General features: G+C 36.1%; 1 protein-coding gene across 19 annotated transcripts in view; it reads left to right on the forward strand.

Moving 5' to 3' along the window:
* The window catches only part of LOC110185344 (aminopeptidase Q), a 280,831-nt gene that overhangs the window by 92,088 nt on the left and 175,627 nt on the right, over positions 1-13,116 (forward strand). For 7 of the 19 annotated variants that reach the window (XM_086827426.1, XM_086827443.1, XM_086827436.1 and 4 more), the window contains exons 1-3: positions 3,814-3,925; positions 3,987-4,099; positions 4,167-4,317. The exons of 6 other annotated variants lie outside the window; for them this stretch is intronic. Coding sequence is in view for 7 of the 13 variants with exons in the window: in XM_086827422.1 (XP_086683548.1) it covers positions 4,310-4,317 (8 nt within the window). In the remaining 6 variants the exon portion in view is untranslated. Of the gene's footprint in view, positions 1-3,813; positions 3,930-3,986; positions 4,100-4,166; positions 4,351-13,116 lie in introns of those variants that run through there. 6 more of the 19 variants (XM_086827427.1, XM_086827423.1, XM_086827441.1 and 3 more) reach the window with 3 other exon arrangements.

Below are 13,116 nucleotides of genomic sequence, written 5' to 3' on the forward strand. Positions count from 1 at the left end.
GAAGATGTATTGGTGAGGTGGGTTTCTTGGAGTGCTATGATTTGGGGGTGGTGATGCTTAATGAGGATTTGTAATTCTGAGTAGTTGTTTCTGTAGCCTTTGATATTCCATTGTATAATATTTAACATGATTAAAATGTGTCCATTTCCCCTGAGTCGCTAGATGCGTCAGAGTTATTTTTGGTGTTTTTTAGGGTTTTTTTAGGGTTTTTAGGGTTTTTAGGTTTTTTAGCATCTTTTTTCATGGAAGCAAGTAATCTTTTAGGTGTGTTTAGGGGTAGGATTTTTATGGATTTGTTTGAGGATTTAGTGGTTGTGGAGGATGTAATCTTATTGTTTAAGTTGTTACAGGAGCTGGGGTAGATGTCGGCGTATGATATAGGTGGTGATCTGGTTATTTCGTGGTTGTTGGGTCCGGGTCCTTTGAGTTGTTGAGGTCCATCTGCGTTCCGGCTTTGCTGGGAATTTTTTTTTGCGGTGTATTATCTCAGGTGCGGGCCTTGAGAATTGCGTGGGCTGTTTTGTTGTCGCATTTGTGTGTCGTTTTTATGGCTTGAAGCTCTTGTTGCGTGAGAAATACTGGGCATTTTCTGCTAGAGGAGTTGTGTGGGCTTGTTTGTTGTTGCTCTTCGTTACAATTGATGCATTTCTGGGGTCTTGTGCATTTTTCGTTTGTAGATGGGTCTAGGTGTTGCAGTGATCCGCAGTTGTAACAAATTTTGTTGTTATTGCAGAATTTGTTAAGGTGGCCGAATTTATAGCAATTGTTGTCCTGACCGCTGTTCTCTGGTAGCCAATCATGATGAAGTCGGGAAGGTTGTGTGTGTTAAAGGTGATAATAATGAGTGCAGTCTCTTTAAGAGAGCCGTTGTCTCGTTTTAATATCTTCCGTACGTCAGTTACTTGTTGTGCCGCTAGTTCTTGTATTATGGTGTTCTCTTCAATTCCTCTTAAGTCGTTGGAGTATATTACACCTTTGGTGCAGTTAAGAGAGCTGTGTAGTGTAACTGTGACGTTTATGGTAGGAGCGAAAGTTTTGAGCTGCATGAGTTTCAACGCTTGTACATTTGTTTTTGTTTTAATGAGCAGTGATCCGTTGCGGAGTTTCTTGCATTCTTCAATTTGTTTTTTAATGACGAAAGGGTTGACGTTGTTGAGGTCAAGGCCGGGGTCAGATCTGGAGACAATTAGATATTTAGGTCCTGGGGATTTCAGGAGCTGTCCAGTTGTTACAGCATTTGCTGGGTCGGGGTCGGGGGGTCCGCCATGCCTACGACTCTGACTTGTACCGTTGGTAGTTTTTTAAGTTCTCTTGCACTTGTACTTATACTTGCACTTGCACTTGTACTTGCGGTTGTTGGTAGTTTTTGTAGGTTTTTACTTGTATTTATTACTAGCTGTACCCTGCCACGTTTCTCTGTGGCATATTGTAGTTAAGAGGGCACTTCTGAATACATCAAGGTTCCGGCAAAATCATCTTCCTGGCATAAGGTAAAGAAGGCAGTCAGAGTTGTAGCTGGCGGATTCAGGACTCTTTCTTGCACATTTCTTTCTGTGAAATAGACACGTTGACCATTCTCCAAATGGACTGCCAAGTGAACTAAAGCTGTATAGCGTTTATGAATGGGGAACGAACAAATTCTCCATGCAGCCTCGTTGCTGCTTTTGTATCTTCCAGCCTGGTATTGAGATATTTCATCGACAACTCGTACTGCATTGCTGTCACCATTTTCTGCCTGAACACCAAAATCTGCCATATCGCTGCCTTTATTCACGTACTTGCAGATATATTTAATCGATTTCACGGAATTGCAATATTCTACGTTGATGTGCGCTTTGTATGATTTTGACAATAGTGGTGAGTATGGAACCACCCAACGATTGTCTACCTCAATATCACCAATTCTCATGTTTAAATTTGCCGAAGTCCCTCCATTTTCAGTTGACCGTCTCCTATACAGAGGATATCCATCGTCCCCTGTTACGGTATTGGCTGTAAATGCTCGAGGATATCGCTTGGAACACTTCCCGTCTACCATGCATGGTGAACATGGGTTGAGGGTACCACATGGGCCATGGATCATGTTCTTGATGACAACTTCATGCAAATCCGTATCAACCTCGGCCCATGGAATCTCAGCGCATATAACATCGTCGATTTCGTCTGGAGTAATTTTATCATACAGCCAAATCAGTATGTGCGCATGCGGCAATCCTCTCTTCTGCCATTCTACTGAATACATCCAGCACCGCACAGATCCAAAAACTCCATGTTTCACAATAAAATCCATCAGTGACTTGAGCTTTTGTCTGAAAACACGGGCTGTGATGTCATGCCTATCCCTATACGATTGTCCAGGAAATAACAGCTGTACTATCTCGTCCCAAGCTGGATTGCATGTGAAGGTGATAAATAAGTCTGGACGGCCGTAGCAACGAACATATGCCTGGGCATCTTGAGCATATTCATGCATTTGGCGTGGACTACCTATGTATGAGGATGGCAAAATCGTGAGCTTTCCAACGTTGGTTGTATTACGGTCATTCATCACAGCATCCCGCAAATGGATATATTCATCGGACCGAAGTTTCGTCTGATTCAATCGGAGGAACAGCAAACGTTCTGTTTCAATTTTTGCATACATATCGACAATGTACTAATGAAACAACTGACGACATTTCAATATATGATTGCAATCGGTCCTCCTAACATTAACCTGTATGAGTAAAAGTTCATCGCGCAGCCGGTCAGTCTCTCGGATGGAGGCCCGTTCTTCGTCAGTCATATTCGTAATCTTACGTCTTTTTGCTTCTGTATTGCGAATACAACGACCCAATCTCGACTTTTTCGGTGGCATGACTTCGTTTCTTACTGAACCTGAACAAAAAATAAAATTTGTATCTCCAATTTCTTCTTTCAATATGTTTTTAATGTTTGACAGGAAATGCTTTGATTTGCCCGTAGAGGGCGCAGTAGTAGGGGCACGGGGAAACGCTAAAAAAATAGATATATTCGCAACCGCAGATAAGCTATCAACATCAAAAGTAATCAATAACCGAGCTGGAACCTCAACGCATGTTCTCTAAAAATTTGGGCTTAAACGGTTCAGAACTTTTCAAGTTTCTTCTTTCAATATGTTTTAAATGTTTGACAGGAAATGCTTTGATTCAGCTGGCTGCCTGTAGAGGGCGCAGCAGTAGGGGCACTTGGAAACGCTAAAAAATAGATATATTCGCAACCGCAGATAAGCTATCAACATCAAAAGTAGTCAATAACCGAGCTGGAACCTCAACGCATGTTGTGTAGAAATTTGGGCTTAAACGGTTCAGAACTTTCCAAGTCTATGAAGGATGTAGACACGAACAGAGCATTTTTATATATATAGATAATATAATATATTTTTAAAAGAGACATGGCAGTTTGCCGCCGCGACAGCGTCGGTTTAAATATTCTTCAAATTGCCTGATTTGTATTTGCTTTTTAGCTTCGTATTTAAATTTGGCGTTATGGGGCCCATCCACAGTAGAACATATTGGCCGTGCCGCTCGTCGACCAAAAATTTCATTTGCCATCCATTGTCGAACATGTTGTTGCGAACGCAAGCACGATAGAATGATTTCTATTTCGTTCGAGCGGCTCGACGAACACGAAATTTGTACGCGAGCACTACCACTAACGATGAAAATTTCGTCGAGCTCAACATGCTCGGCCAACATGTTCTACTGTGGATGGGCCCCCTTAGCTGTATCTGATTATGTTTTCTGTTGTTATTTCCTAAGATTATCGAGACAACTGACCTTTTCTCTTTTAAAAGATTCGAGCTCGGTGTTTCACCAGTTTGCGGCTTTGTGACTGCTTCTAGATGGCTGGTATTGTGTTATATGCACTTGCCTTTTGTTATGCTGCTGCATTTTTTGTGTTGTTTGTGAGTAAGAGTTTTCTTATTTGTCGCTACATTTGTTTTTCGTATTGTTTCCATTTTGCAGAGTGACAATTTGGTTTGGAAGCTTAGAATTAATAATTGACGTAATGGGAGGCGACAGAGTTGCTGCTGTGGTTTTTGCCTTCAGCTCCACTGCGGCGAATACATCAATAAATAGTATTCCGATATCCAATCCGTTCGAATTCATTTAAACTTAACTTTATAAATATTTTTTTTACAACAGCTGGCTTCAGCAGTCAGTGTGACCATTGACGCCATGTTCTTTAATTTCCTTGGCCACACTGATTTACGAAATATATAGAAACTTTGCTATCAACATTCTTCAAGCGGATTTATCTTATATTAGTGCTACTATTAAAGAGAGAAATGTTTAGGTGAGTGAAAGACGGTATTTAAATTTTTCTGAGGTGAGTTTATTGTAGTGCTTTTATCTTTATTTCCTTTTATATTCTATTTTAATATGTTTAATGTCTTTCTATTATTATAATTTTAGTCAGTCAATTTTGTATAAAATTTTATGAAACTCGGACTCCTATATCATATAGCTGCCATAGGAACGATCAAGAAATTAATACAATTAAATATTATAACTTTTTCCGTTTTCAACAGATTTTCATCAAATTTTAGATATACCCATTTTACAATTTACAATTTTTTGCAAAGTTATATGAAAATCGGACGACTATATCTCATACAGGTGCCATACAAACGGTCATTTGATATAGAGGAAAAATGCAAAGCTTTGAATGTTTAACTGTAAATATAATATGTATAGGTGAATAAATTGAAAGCAGGTATTACTTCATTGTTTTTTACCATAAATATATAATTTATATTGTATTGATTCCTAGTAGTCGAAGTTCTTTCTGCAAGGCTATATAAACTTCGGCGTGCGTAAGTTAGTCTCCTTTCTTGTTTTTTTTTTTCGTAATGCCTGCAATTAGGCCATCAAACATTGAAAGGCGTAAGAATTTTTCTTAGAATAAAGCCTGAGAGGCATGAGGGCATGAGAAGGATGATTGAGAATATCCTTTATTCAAGGTTTGGTTAGGCTTCCCTTAACTTTCAGTCAGAAGTTTGCAACGCAGTGAAGAAGGCACCTCAGACCATATAAAGTATATATATTCTTCATCAGGATCAACAGCCGAGTCGATCTAGCCATGTCCGTCTGTCCGTCTGTCCTTCTGTCCGTCTGTCCGTTTCTACGCAAACTAGTCTCTCAGTTTTGAAGCTATCTGAATGAAACTTTGTAGTTAGCCTTCTATATGCTCTCACTCGAATATATGTCGGAACGGAAATGATGGGATAATTAAAAAAAAAAAAATAATAACAATTTCAGTATTCAACAGTATTTCCTCAAATTTGAGAAATAGCCACTCTACGATTTTGTGTAAAATTTTATAAAAATCGAACTACTATATCATATAGCTCCCATAGGAACGATCGAGAAATTAATACAATTAAATTTATAACTTTTTCAGTTTTTAACTGATTTTCATCAAATTTGAGGTATAGCCATTTTATATTAGTCTTAAATTTTGTGTCAAATTTTATGAAAATCAGACAACTATATCATATAGGTGCCATGCAGACGATCGTTTGATGTTGAGGAAAAATGCAAATCTGGGAATGTAAAACTGCAAATATAATATGTATAGGTGAATGAAATGAAAGCAGGTGTTACTTCATTGTTTTTAACACAAATATATATAATTTATGTTGTATGGATTCCTAGTCAAAGAAGTTCTATCTGCAAGGGTATACAAACTTCGGCGTGCCGAAGTTAGCTTCCTTTCTTGTTATACATAACGAACTAAACTCTCAAAAAGACATAAAATTTTTGTAGTCTAAATGATATCCACTAAACTTGGGTAGATTCATTTTTAGTGACTGGCGCGAATGCCGATAATGTCCCCTTGACTAACTGTCTAAAGTGCAACTTCTCTTATTGAAGACCAATCATTCATTGGGTTTAGTACATTATGATGATGATAAAATTTGATGTATTTTTTCAGAAATTAACACCATATAATTTGTCAAAGACAGTTCAGTTTTCATGTGTTTATTTGGAGGTTGTGATTCATGACTGGTACTAAGATAAGATAAATCCGCTTGAAAAATTTTGGTAGATAATGGCTATACCGGTAAGCGGTTCGACCACAAAAATTGAAGAAAATTCGCGAAATGCCTACACTGACAGCTTTTGCCATGTTTCTTATAAACAAGGATTTTTAAGAGTTATGAAAATGAATTCGAACGGATTGGATATAGAAATAATAATAATTGATGTATTCGCCGCTATGTAACTTAACTTTTTCTCCATCTTGGCTTTAAAAATATATGCGATTGTTTGTTTCACTCGCTAAATCACAGCTGTTAGGGTTTTTGATTTGGCAACTCTTATCATTTTTCGGTCGCAAAATGTATCTTATCTTAGTACCCGCCTGAGCTTGAAGAATATTTATCTTATGTTAATTTTAATTTGTTTTCCATTTTATTAAGGGGTTACATACAGTAACATACATACATACAGTACATTACAGTAAGAAATTTAAAAAAATCGATTTTTTTTATTTTATTTTCTTAATGTAAATATATTTAAGAATATACACAGAAAGTTTCGTTTAGTTCCGGTGAATATTTCCTGAGTTATAAGTAAATTTGAAAAGTCGTTTCAGAGTGCTCTATGTAAAGTGCTCCTATGTATATGTGCATTCTAAACTTTAAACGTGATTTTCTCAAAATGTTGTTTTCAAAGTCGGTGACCAACATTGCTCGAAAACGGCTGGCCCGATTAGTCTCAAATTTTAACACGACCTTCTTAAATATATTTTTTAGAAATTAATCGAAGGTTTTTTCTTTCCAATAAATAGTTTATTTTTTTTTAACAATTTAAGTCGGAGATTTTTGGCGAAAAATCGATTTTTTTTTTTTTGCGAAACTGTCATTTTGTAAAAAAAAATATTTTTGCTTATTCCTTCGATTAATTTCTAGATTTGACATTACTCTAACGAAATGTGTGGGATCAATAAGTTAAAAAGTTTTTTTCAGAAAACACTCTGAAAAATTCACTTTTTTTGGCCTTCTAACTGTATGTAGCCCCTTAACTGCGTGTTGAGAGTTTCAGATGTGCAGACTCGCTTTCTGGTTCTCGTTTTGTATGCCCATGACCACTTCACTACGCGCTGCGTTTAAGTAGCACCCAGGTGTATAGTAATGCACGGACGGGCTGCAGGTGATTTTGTATCTACTAATAGGTACGAGCACAATCCGCACACATTAAAGACATTTCACTTAATCTTTGTGACCAATTAAAGGCTCTAAAAACATCCTTAAATTCTGAAATTAAAAAACTTTATTCCATTAAAGAACTCATTGAATTATTGCTAGTAAAATTCAATAGTCTTTCATCCAGTTTTCCCGAGGTTAACACAGCATGCTTTTTATTCTTAACCCTTCCAGTTACAACCGTAACGGCAGAAAAAAGTTTTTCAAAATTAAAACTAATAAAAAATGACTTAAGAACTTCGATGGGAAAAGAACGGCTGTCAGACATCTCCCTATTGTCCATAGAGGCAGAAACTTTAGAAAAACTAAAATCATCATCAGGCATAATTGATTTATGATTTATTGATTATCAGCTTGCCGAAAAAAAGGCAAGGGGAGTAATTATTTAAAATTCGATTTTTATTTGTAAAATGGATAAATTATGTGATAAATCTATATATATAAAAATGCTCTGTTCGTGTCTACATCCTTCATAGACTTGAAAAGTTTAGAACCGTTTAAGCCCAAATATTTACACAACATGCGTTGAGGTTCCAGCTCGGTTATTGTCTACTTTTGATGTAGATAGCTTATCTGCGGTTGCGAATATATCAATTTTTTAGCGTTTCCCCGTGCCCCTACTGCTGCGCCCTCTACAGGCAGCCAGCTGAGTCAAAGCATTTCCTGTCAAACATTCAAAACATATTGAATGAAGAAATTGGAAATAAAAATTTTATTTTTTTGTTCAGGTTCAGTAAGAAACGAAGTCATGCCACCCAAGAAGTCGAGATTGGGTCGTCGTATTCGCAATACAGAAGCAAAAAGACGTAAGATTACGAATATGACTGACGAAGAACGGGCCTCCATCCGAGAGACTGAGCGGCTGCGCGATTAACTTTTACTCATACAGGTTAATGGTTAGGAGGACCGATTGCAATCATATATTGAAATGTCGTCAGTTGTTTCATTAGTACATTGTCGATATGTATGCAAAAATTGAAACAACGTTTGCTGTTCCTCCGATTGAATCAGAAGAAACTTCGGTCCGAGGAATATATCCATTTGCGGGATGCTGTGATGAATGACCGTAATACAACCAACGTTGGAAAGCTCACGATTTTGCCATCCTCATACATAGGTAGTCCACGCCACATGCATGAATATGCTCAAGATTCCATGGCATATGTTCGTTGCTACGGCCGTCCAGACTTATTTATCACCTTCACATGCAATCCAGCTTGGGACAAGATAGTACAGCTGTTATTTCCTGGACAATCATATAGGGATAGGCATGACATCACAGCCCGTGTTTTCAGACAAAAGCTCAAGTCACTGATGGATTTCATTGTGAAACATGTAGTTTTTGGATCTGTGCGGTGCTGGATGTATTCAGTAGAATGGCAGAAGAGAGGATTGCCGCATGCGCACATACTGATTTGGCTGTATGATAAAATTACTCCAGACGAAATTGACAATGTGATATGCGCTGAGATTCCACGGGCAGAGGTTGATACAGATTTGCATGCAGTTGTCATCAAGAACATGCCCATGTGGTACCCTCAACCAAAGACTTTATAACTTATAAGATGCCTCACGGCCATACATTCGTTTTGCAATATGAGGCTAATTTTTTGATTCAAACGACAATGGCGCTCTCCCTGCTCTCACAAAGTTGAGAGCGTAAATATCTAAAAATAGAATGCGTTTGCATGTATGAGTAAACACAGAACAAAAAAGTGCGCATGTGTGCGTGAATATGTGTGTGCTTCTGTTCGCATGCCCAACGACGAAAAATTAAAATTTTATATTTTGGGCTGAAGACCGCTTGTTATGTAGAGAGGGGGACGAGAACGGCAGCAAAAACAGCTGATGTATACATGTGCATATCGATGTGTTTGTTTGTTTTGATTTTAGTTTGTTTACATTTTTAAAGTGCTTGAGTCCCTTTATATTGTTCTTTTTTTCTTTATTTTTAATTATATTATTTTTATAAGTAATGCAAAAAATAAAAATACTTCGTTTAATTCCAATATTTAATTTAAAATCTTGTTCTTATGTCACAATTATAATATTAAAAATAATAAGAAAATATTAAGTTCATAATAAATATTGGTTTAAATCGTTTCCACACCACCACAGAGGTAGATTTTCTGGCGCGTTTTATTTATTGTGGTATCCCCAATAGGCCTAGTCCACATTCATTATCAAATCATAAAAATCATTGCCGTTTATTATTTATGACATAAAATACTGAGTTTAGCTTGCTTCTTCTGCTTATCAGCTATCACAGTCCATTTACAATGCTTAAAAAGTAAAACTTTTACAAGTTTATTTAAGAGATCAATCTTATGCACATAACATTCATTATTTTTATCGAACCATAATGAGTAATCAATACTTTCATTTGTGCATTTAATGCATTGTTCCACAATAAATTTTCTAATATTAATTTGTTGTTTATTATGTTTGAAAATATTTTCAAAAACCTTTATATGGATTTTGCAGACATTAAAAAATATATCAGATGGTGCTTTTAATTTTCCAAAGTCCGAGTCGCTCGAGTAGTTTTTTTCATGTATAAAAAGCTCGGATGGAGCTGTTAATTGCTCGTCTTCTTTAATCAGTAACGATCTGCAATTATCACAACTCGATGCCTTTGCAATATATCCACAAAAATATCTACTCGAGGTTAATTCAATGGTACAGTATTGCTCAAAAAATTATCCATATTTTTGTCAAAGTACCTCTCATTGTCTTGGACAATTTCTGAATATGATACAGAAAACTCTTGCTTCTGTATTTCTTTCTTTTCAATGCCAGGTTGATATATAATTGAATCAAACTCTACTGGCAACATAACATCCTCATCTGATTCGCAATTTGTCTTTTGGGAAAATTTAAAAATATGCAAAGATATTAGTTTGGCTATTATTATATTAAATTCATTAACTGAAGGGTTTCTGCAGTTACCACCTTTTGCACGAACGCACGCAAATATATTTTCTAGCGGATCCTGGTTAACTCGACTAGTCAAGAAGAAAAAGTGATCCGAGTGGTCTTTAAAAAGATCTTTTACGAGTCCAAACATAGCCTCAGTAGTTTGGAGCAAGCCATCAAGACAATATATATTATTTCCTTGGTATTTAACGTTCTTTAGGTATTCCTGCATTTCCTTCAGTTTGTTCCAAACCATATTATCAATTTGCAGTGCACATTTCATGGGGTTTTTGTCAGTTAATACTCTGCTATTCAGGCAATCAAAGTAATCATTAACTCTTTGGACAAATGCAGCAGTAGAGGCTGCCACTTCTGAACTATTTCGTTGGAGCTGCTTGTTTTGATTACAAGCTTTAATTGCCGCAGAAACAGTGTGACTAAATGTCTGTGTTGCCAAACATACCCGCATAAGCTCAAATCTATTTGGATTAACGTGACTTTTTGTTAATTTAGTCATTCTCGTTACTGATCCCTGCTCTAATTCGTATACCTTTCGAATAACATCGAAATCAACTATTCCATCAGGGGTTTCAAACTTAGCTTTTAGTAAGTTATTTCTTATTGATCTGAAATGATGCGGAATGTCATAAAACATATAATATTTCTGATTATTGAAGCTAAAGTAAGGTTTCTCATTCGTGACTTCAAGTAACGAGGTACATATTCTATTGTTACCTCCTTGATCATACACAACACCTCTTACTTTGAACCCAATATTTTCAGCAATATTAATGTTTTTATGAATAAGGCTTTTAAGGCATTCTCCTTTAATGTTTGTTTCTTTCACAAAATAGTTCAATATAAAGTTCCATTTTTTTAAAATACCCCTTATAACAAATACGCAAATGTGGCTTCCCATTTTATCTGAGCGTTCAAGTAAATGCTCTAAGCCATCAATTACGTCAACTGAGGAATTGTACGTTAAATTTCTTTTTATTGCAACTTCATTACAAGTTATTATGCATTCTTTTTCAGATTCTGTCATTTCCTTAATAGTGTCTTTAAGGGCTGAGTACAAACATTCGTTGTCTCCCGGCTGTAATTTTTTTATGCTGTTCCACTTTTGTAGAGACGATGGACTGGGAAGATTTAATTCCAAAGAGTCCCTTAAAAACATATATGTTGACGTCGACCTGTAATAAATGCTCTGAGCAAACAACTTTTTGGAATCATTCCATCTCATATTTGTTCCCTTTTTTTTCTTTTAGAAGCATTTTCGCCAATATCTTTTCGTTTCCAGTTAAATTCATTTTCTTAATTTCAGAAAGTAGGTTTTTTTGCGTCTTTGCTTCTAACCTAATCACCTTTCGTTTTAAATTCGAATTTTCTTTTTGCAGCTTCTTTATTCTTATTTGTCTATCATCAGACAATTTCCTGAAGGCAAAATATTTCTTTTGGAAACATTTTAAAGTTTTTGTGCTTTTATGGCACTGACGACAAATTTCAACAGGTGACTGTGAGCGGTGTCTTTTTAGTGGAGGGAAGCTTACAGCATTAAAATCTGTTTCAGCATTATCACAACTGTAATCTTTTACTAGATTGCGATCTGGGATTGTTCCTCGCCTCAGATATTTTATCCCAATATCATCTGGGCAGAAATGATCTTGGCATAAAAACAGCTTACAGCATTAAAATCTGTTTCAGCATTATCACAACTGTAATCTTTTACCAGATTGCGATCTGGGATTGTTCCTCGCCTCAGATATTTTATCCCAATATCATCTGGGCAGAAATGATCTTGGCATAAAAACAGTGATGAAGTGTTCGCCACAAAATCCTCACTAAAATTGCATTTTTCTGCCCATTTCATTAGAATTTCTGGGTCTTTTTCTGGAAATTTGAACAATTTAAGGGCGGGGAAATCGCGCCTAGATTTTTGGCAGTGGGACAGGCTGCACTTGTTTCCACTGATTTGTGCTCTTTTTTTATCTGCCATTGTCATAAGGGCTTTCAAATGGCCTTATTTTTAACAACTAAACAACAAATAATGCTAAAACTCAAACCTGTGTCAATAGCAGCAGCACGTAAAATTGGCGCGCAAAGTTCCGAAACAACGAAAAAAAATTGTAATTTGCTATTTATACCACTTATTTGCACAATTTTTACACTCATTTATTATAGTTTATGTCACAAATGCAACGGGTTAGATTTTATTTGATAACAAAGCGTTTGAATAATTAATAATCTTATTAATCGCCACTCTATGATGTTGTAGGCCTTTAGCGAACGCAAGAAGAGAAACAAAATGGGGAATACAAAGAATTGGCGCGCTTTTCTTGCTCGAGCTTTTCTTGCCCGGGCGCGCAAATCAAATAAATTTGAATTACAGAAAATCATGTAACTAAATTTTATTTTCATATCAAATACTAAAAATGGGTTATTTACATAATATGTACATACAGAATATATAAATATGTATGTATATTATATATTTGAATTATTAAATATATACATATATTAAATATTATTATTATAATAACAAAAAAATACCATTTAAATTCATATTTATATATGTATTTATAATTATTCAATTCAATTTACTTAGAAATAATATTTATTTATATATATATATAAATGTATACATAAATTATAAAAATAAAATAAAATAAATGTACAAATTTGTAATAAATTCAACCGCGAAATCGGTATTTTGAGGCACGCCATGTTGCTGTATGCGTATGAGAGAGCTGCTGGCTCTAGAGCCATCACGAAAACATTGCTGTATGCGTGAGAGTGCTGCTGGCTCTAGACTCTAGAGTCTAGAGCCAGCACGAGAGAGCGGCTAGAGCCAGCACGAGAGAGCGGCTGGCTCTAGAGCGCTCTCTCGCTGGCTTTTGAACGAAGTGCGAGAGAGCCTGGAGCCAGTTCAAAAGCCAGCACGAAAAAATCGTGTGCAAAAAAATCGTATG

Source organism: Drosophila serrata, unplaced genomic scaffold (genome assembly GCF_035046125.1).
Source record: "Drosophila serrata isolate PLE 108 unplaced genomic scaffold, ASM3504612v1 contig_171, whole genome shotgun sequence".
Taxonomy (NCBI): Eukaryota; Metazoa; Arthropoda; class Insecta; order Diptera; family Drosophilidae; genus Drosophila; species Drosophila serrata.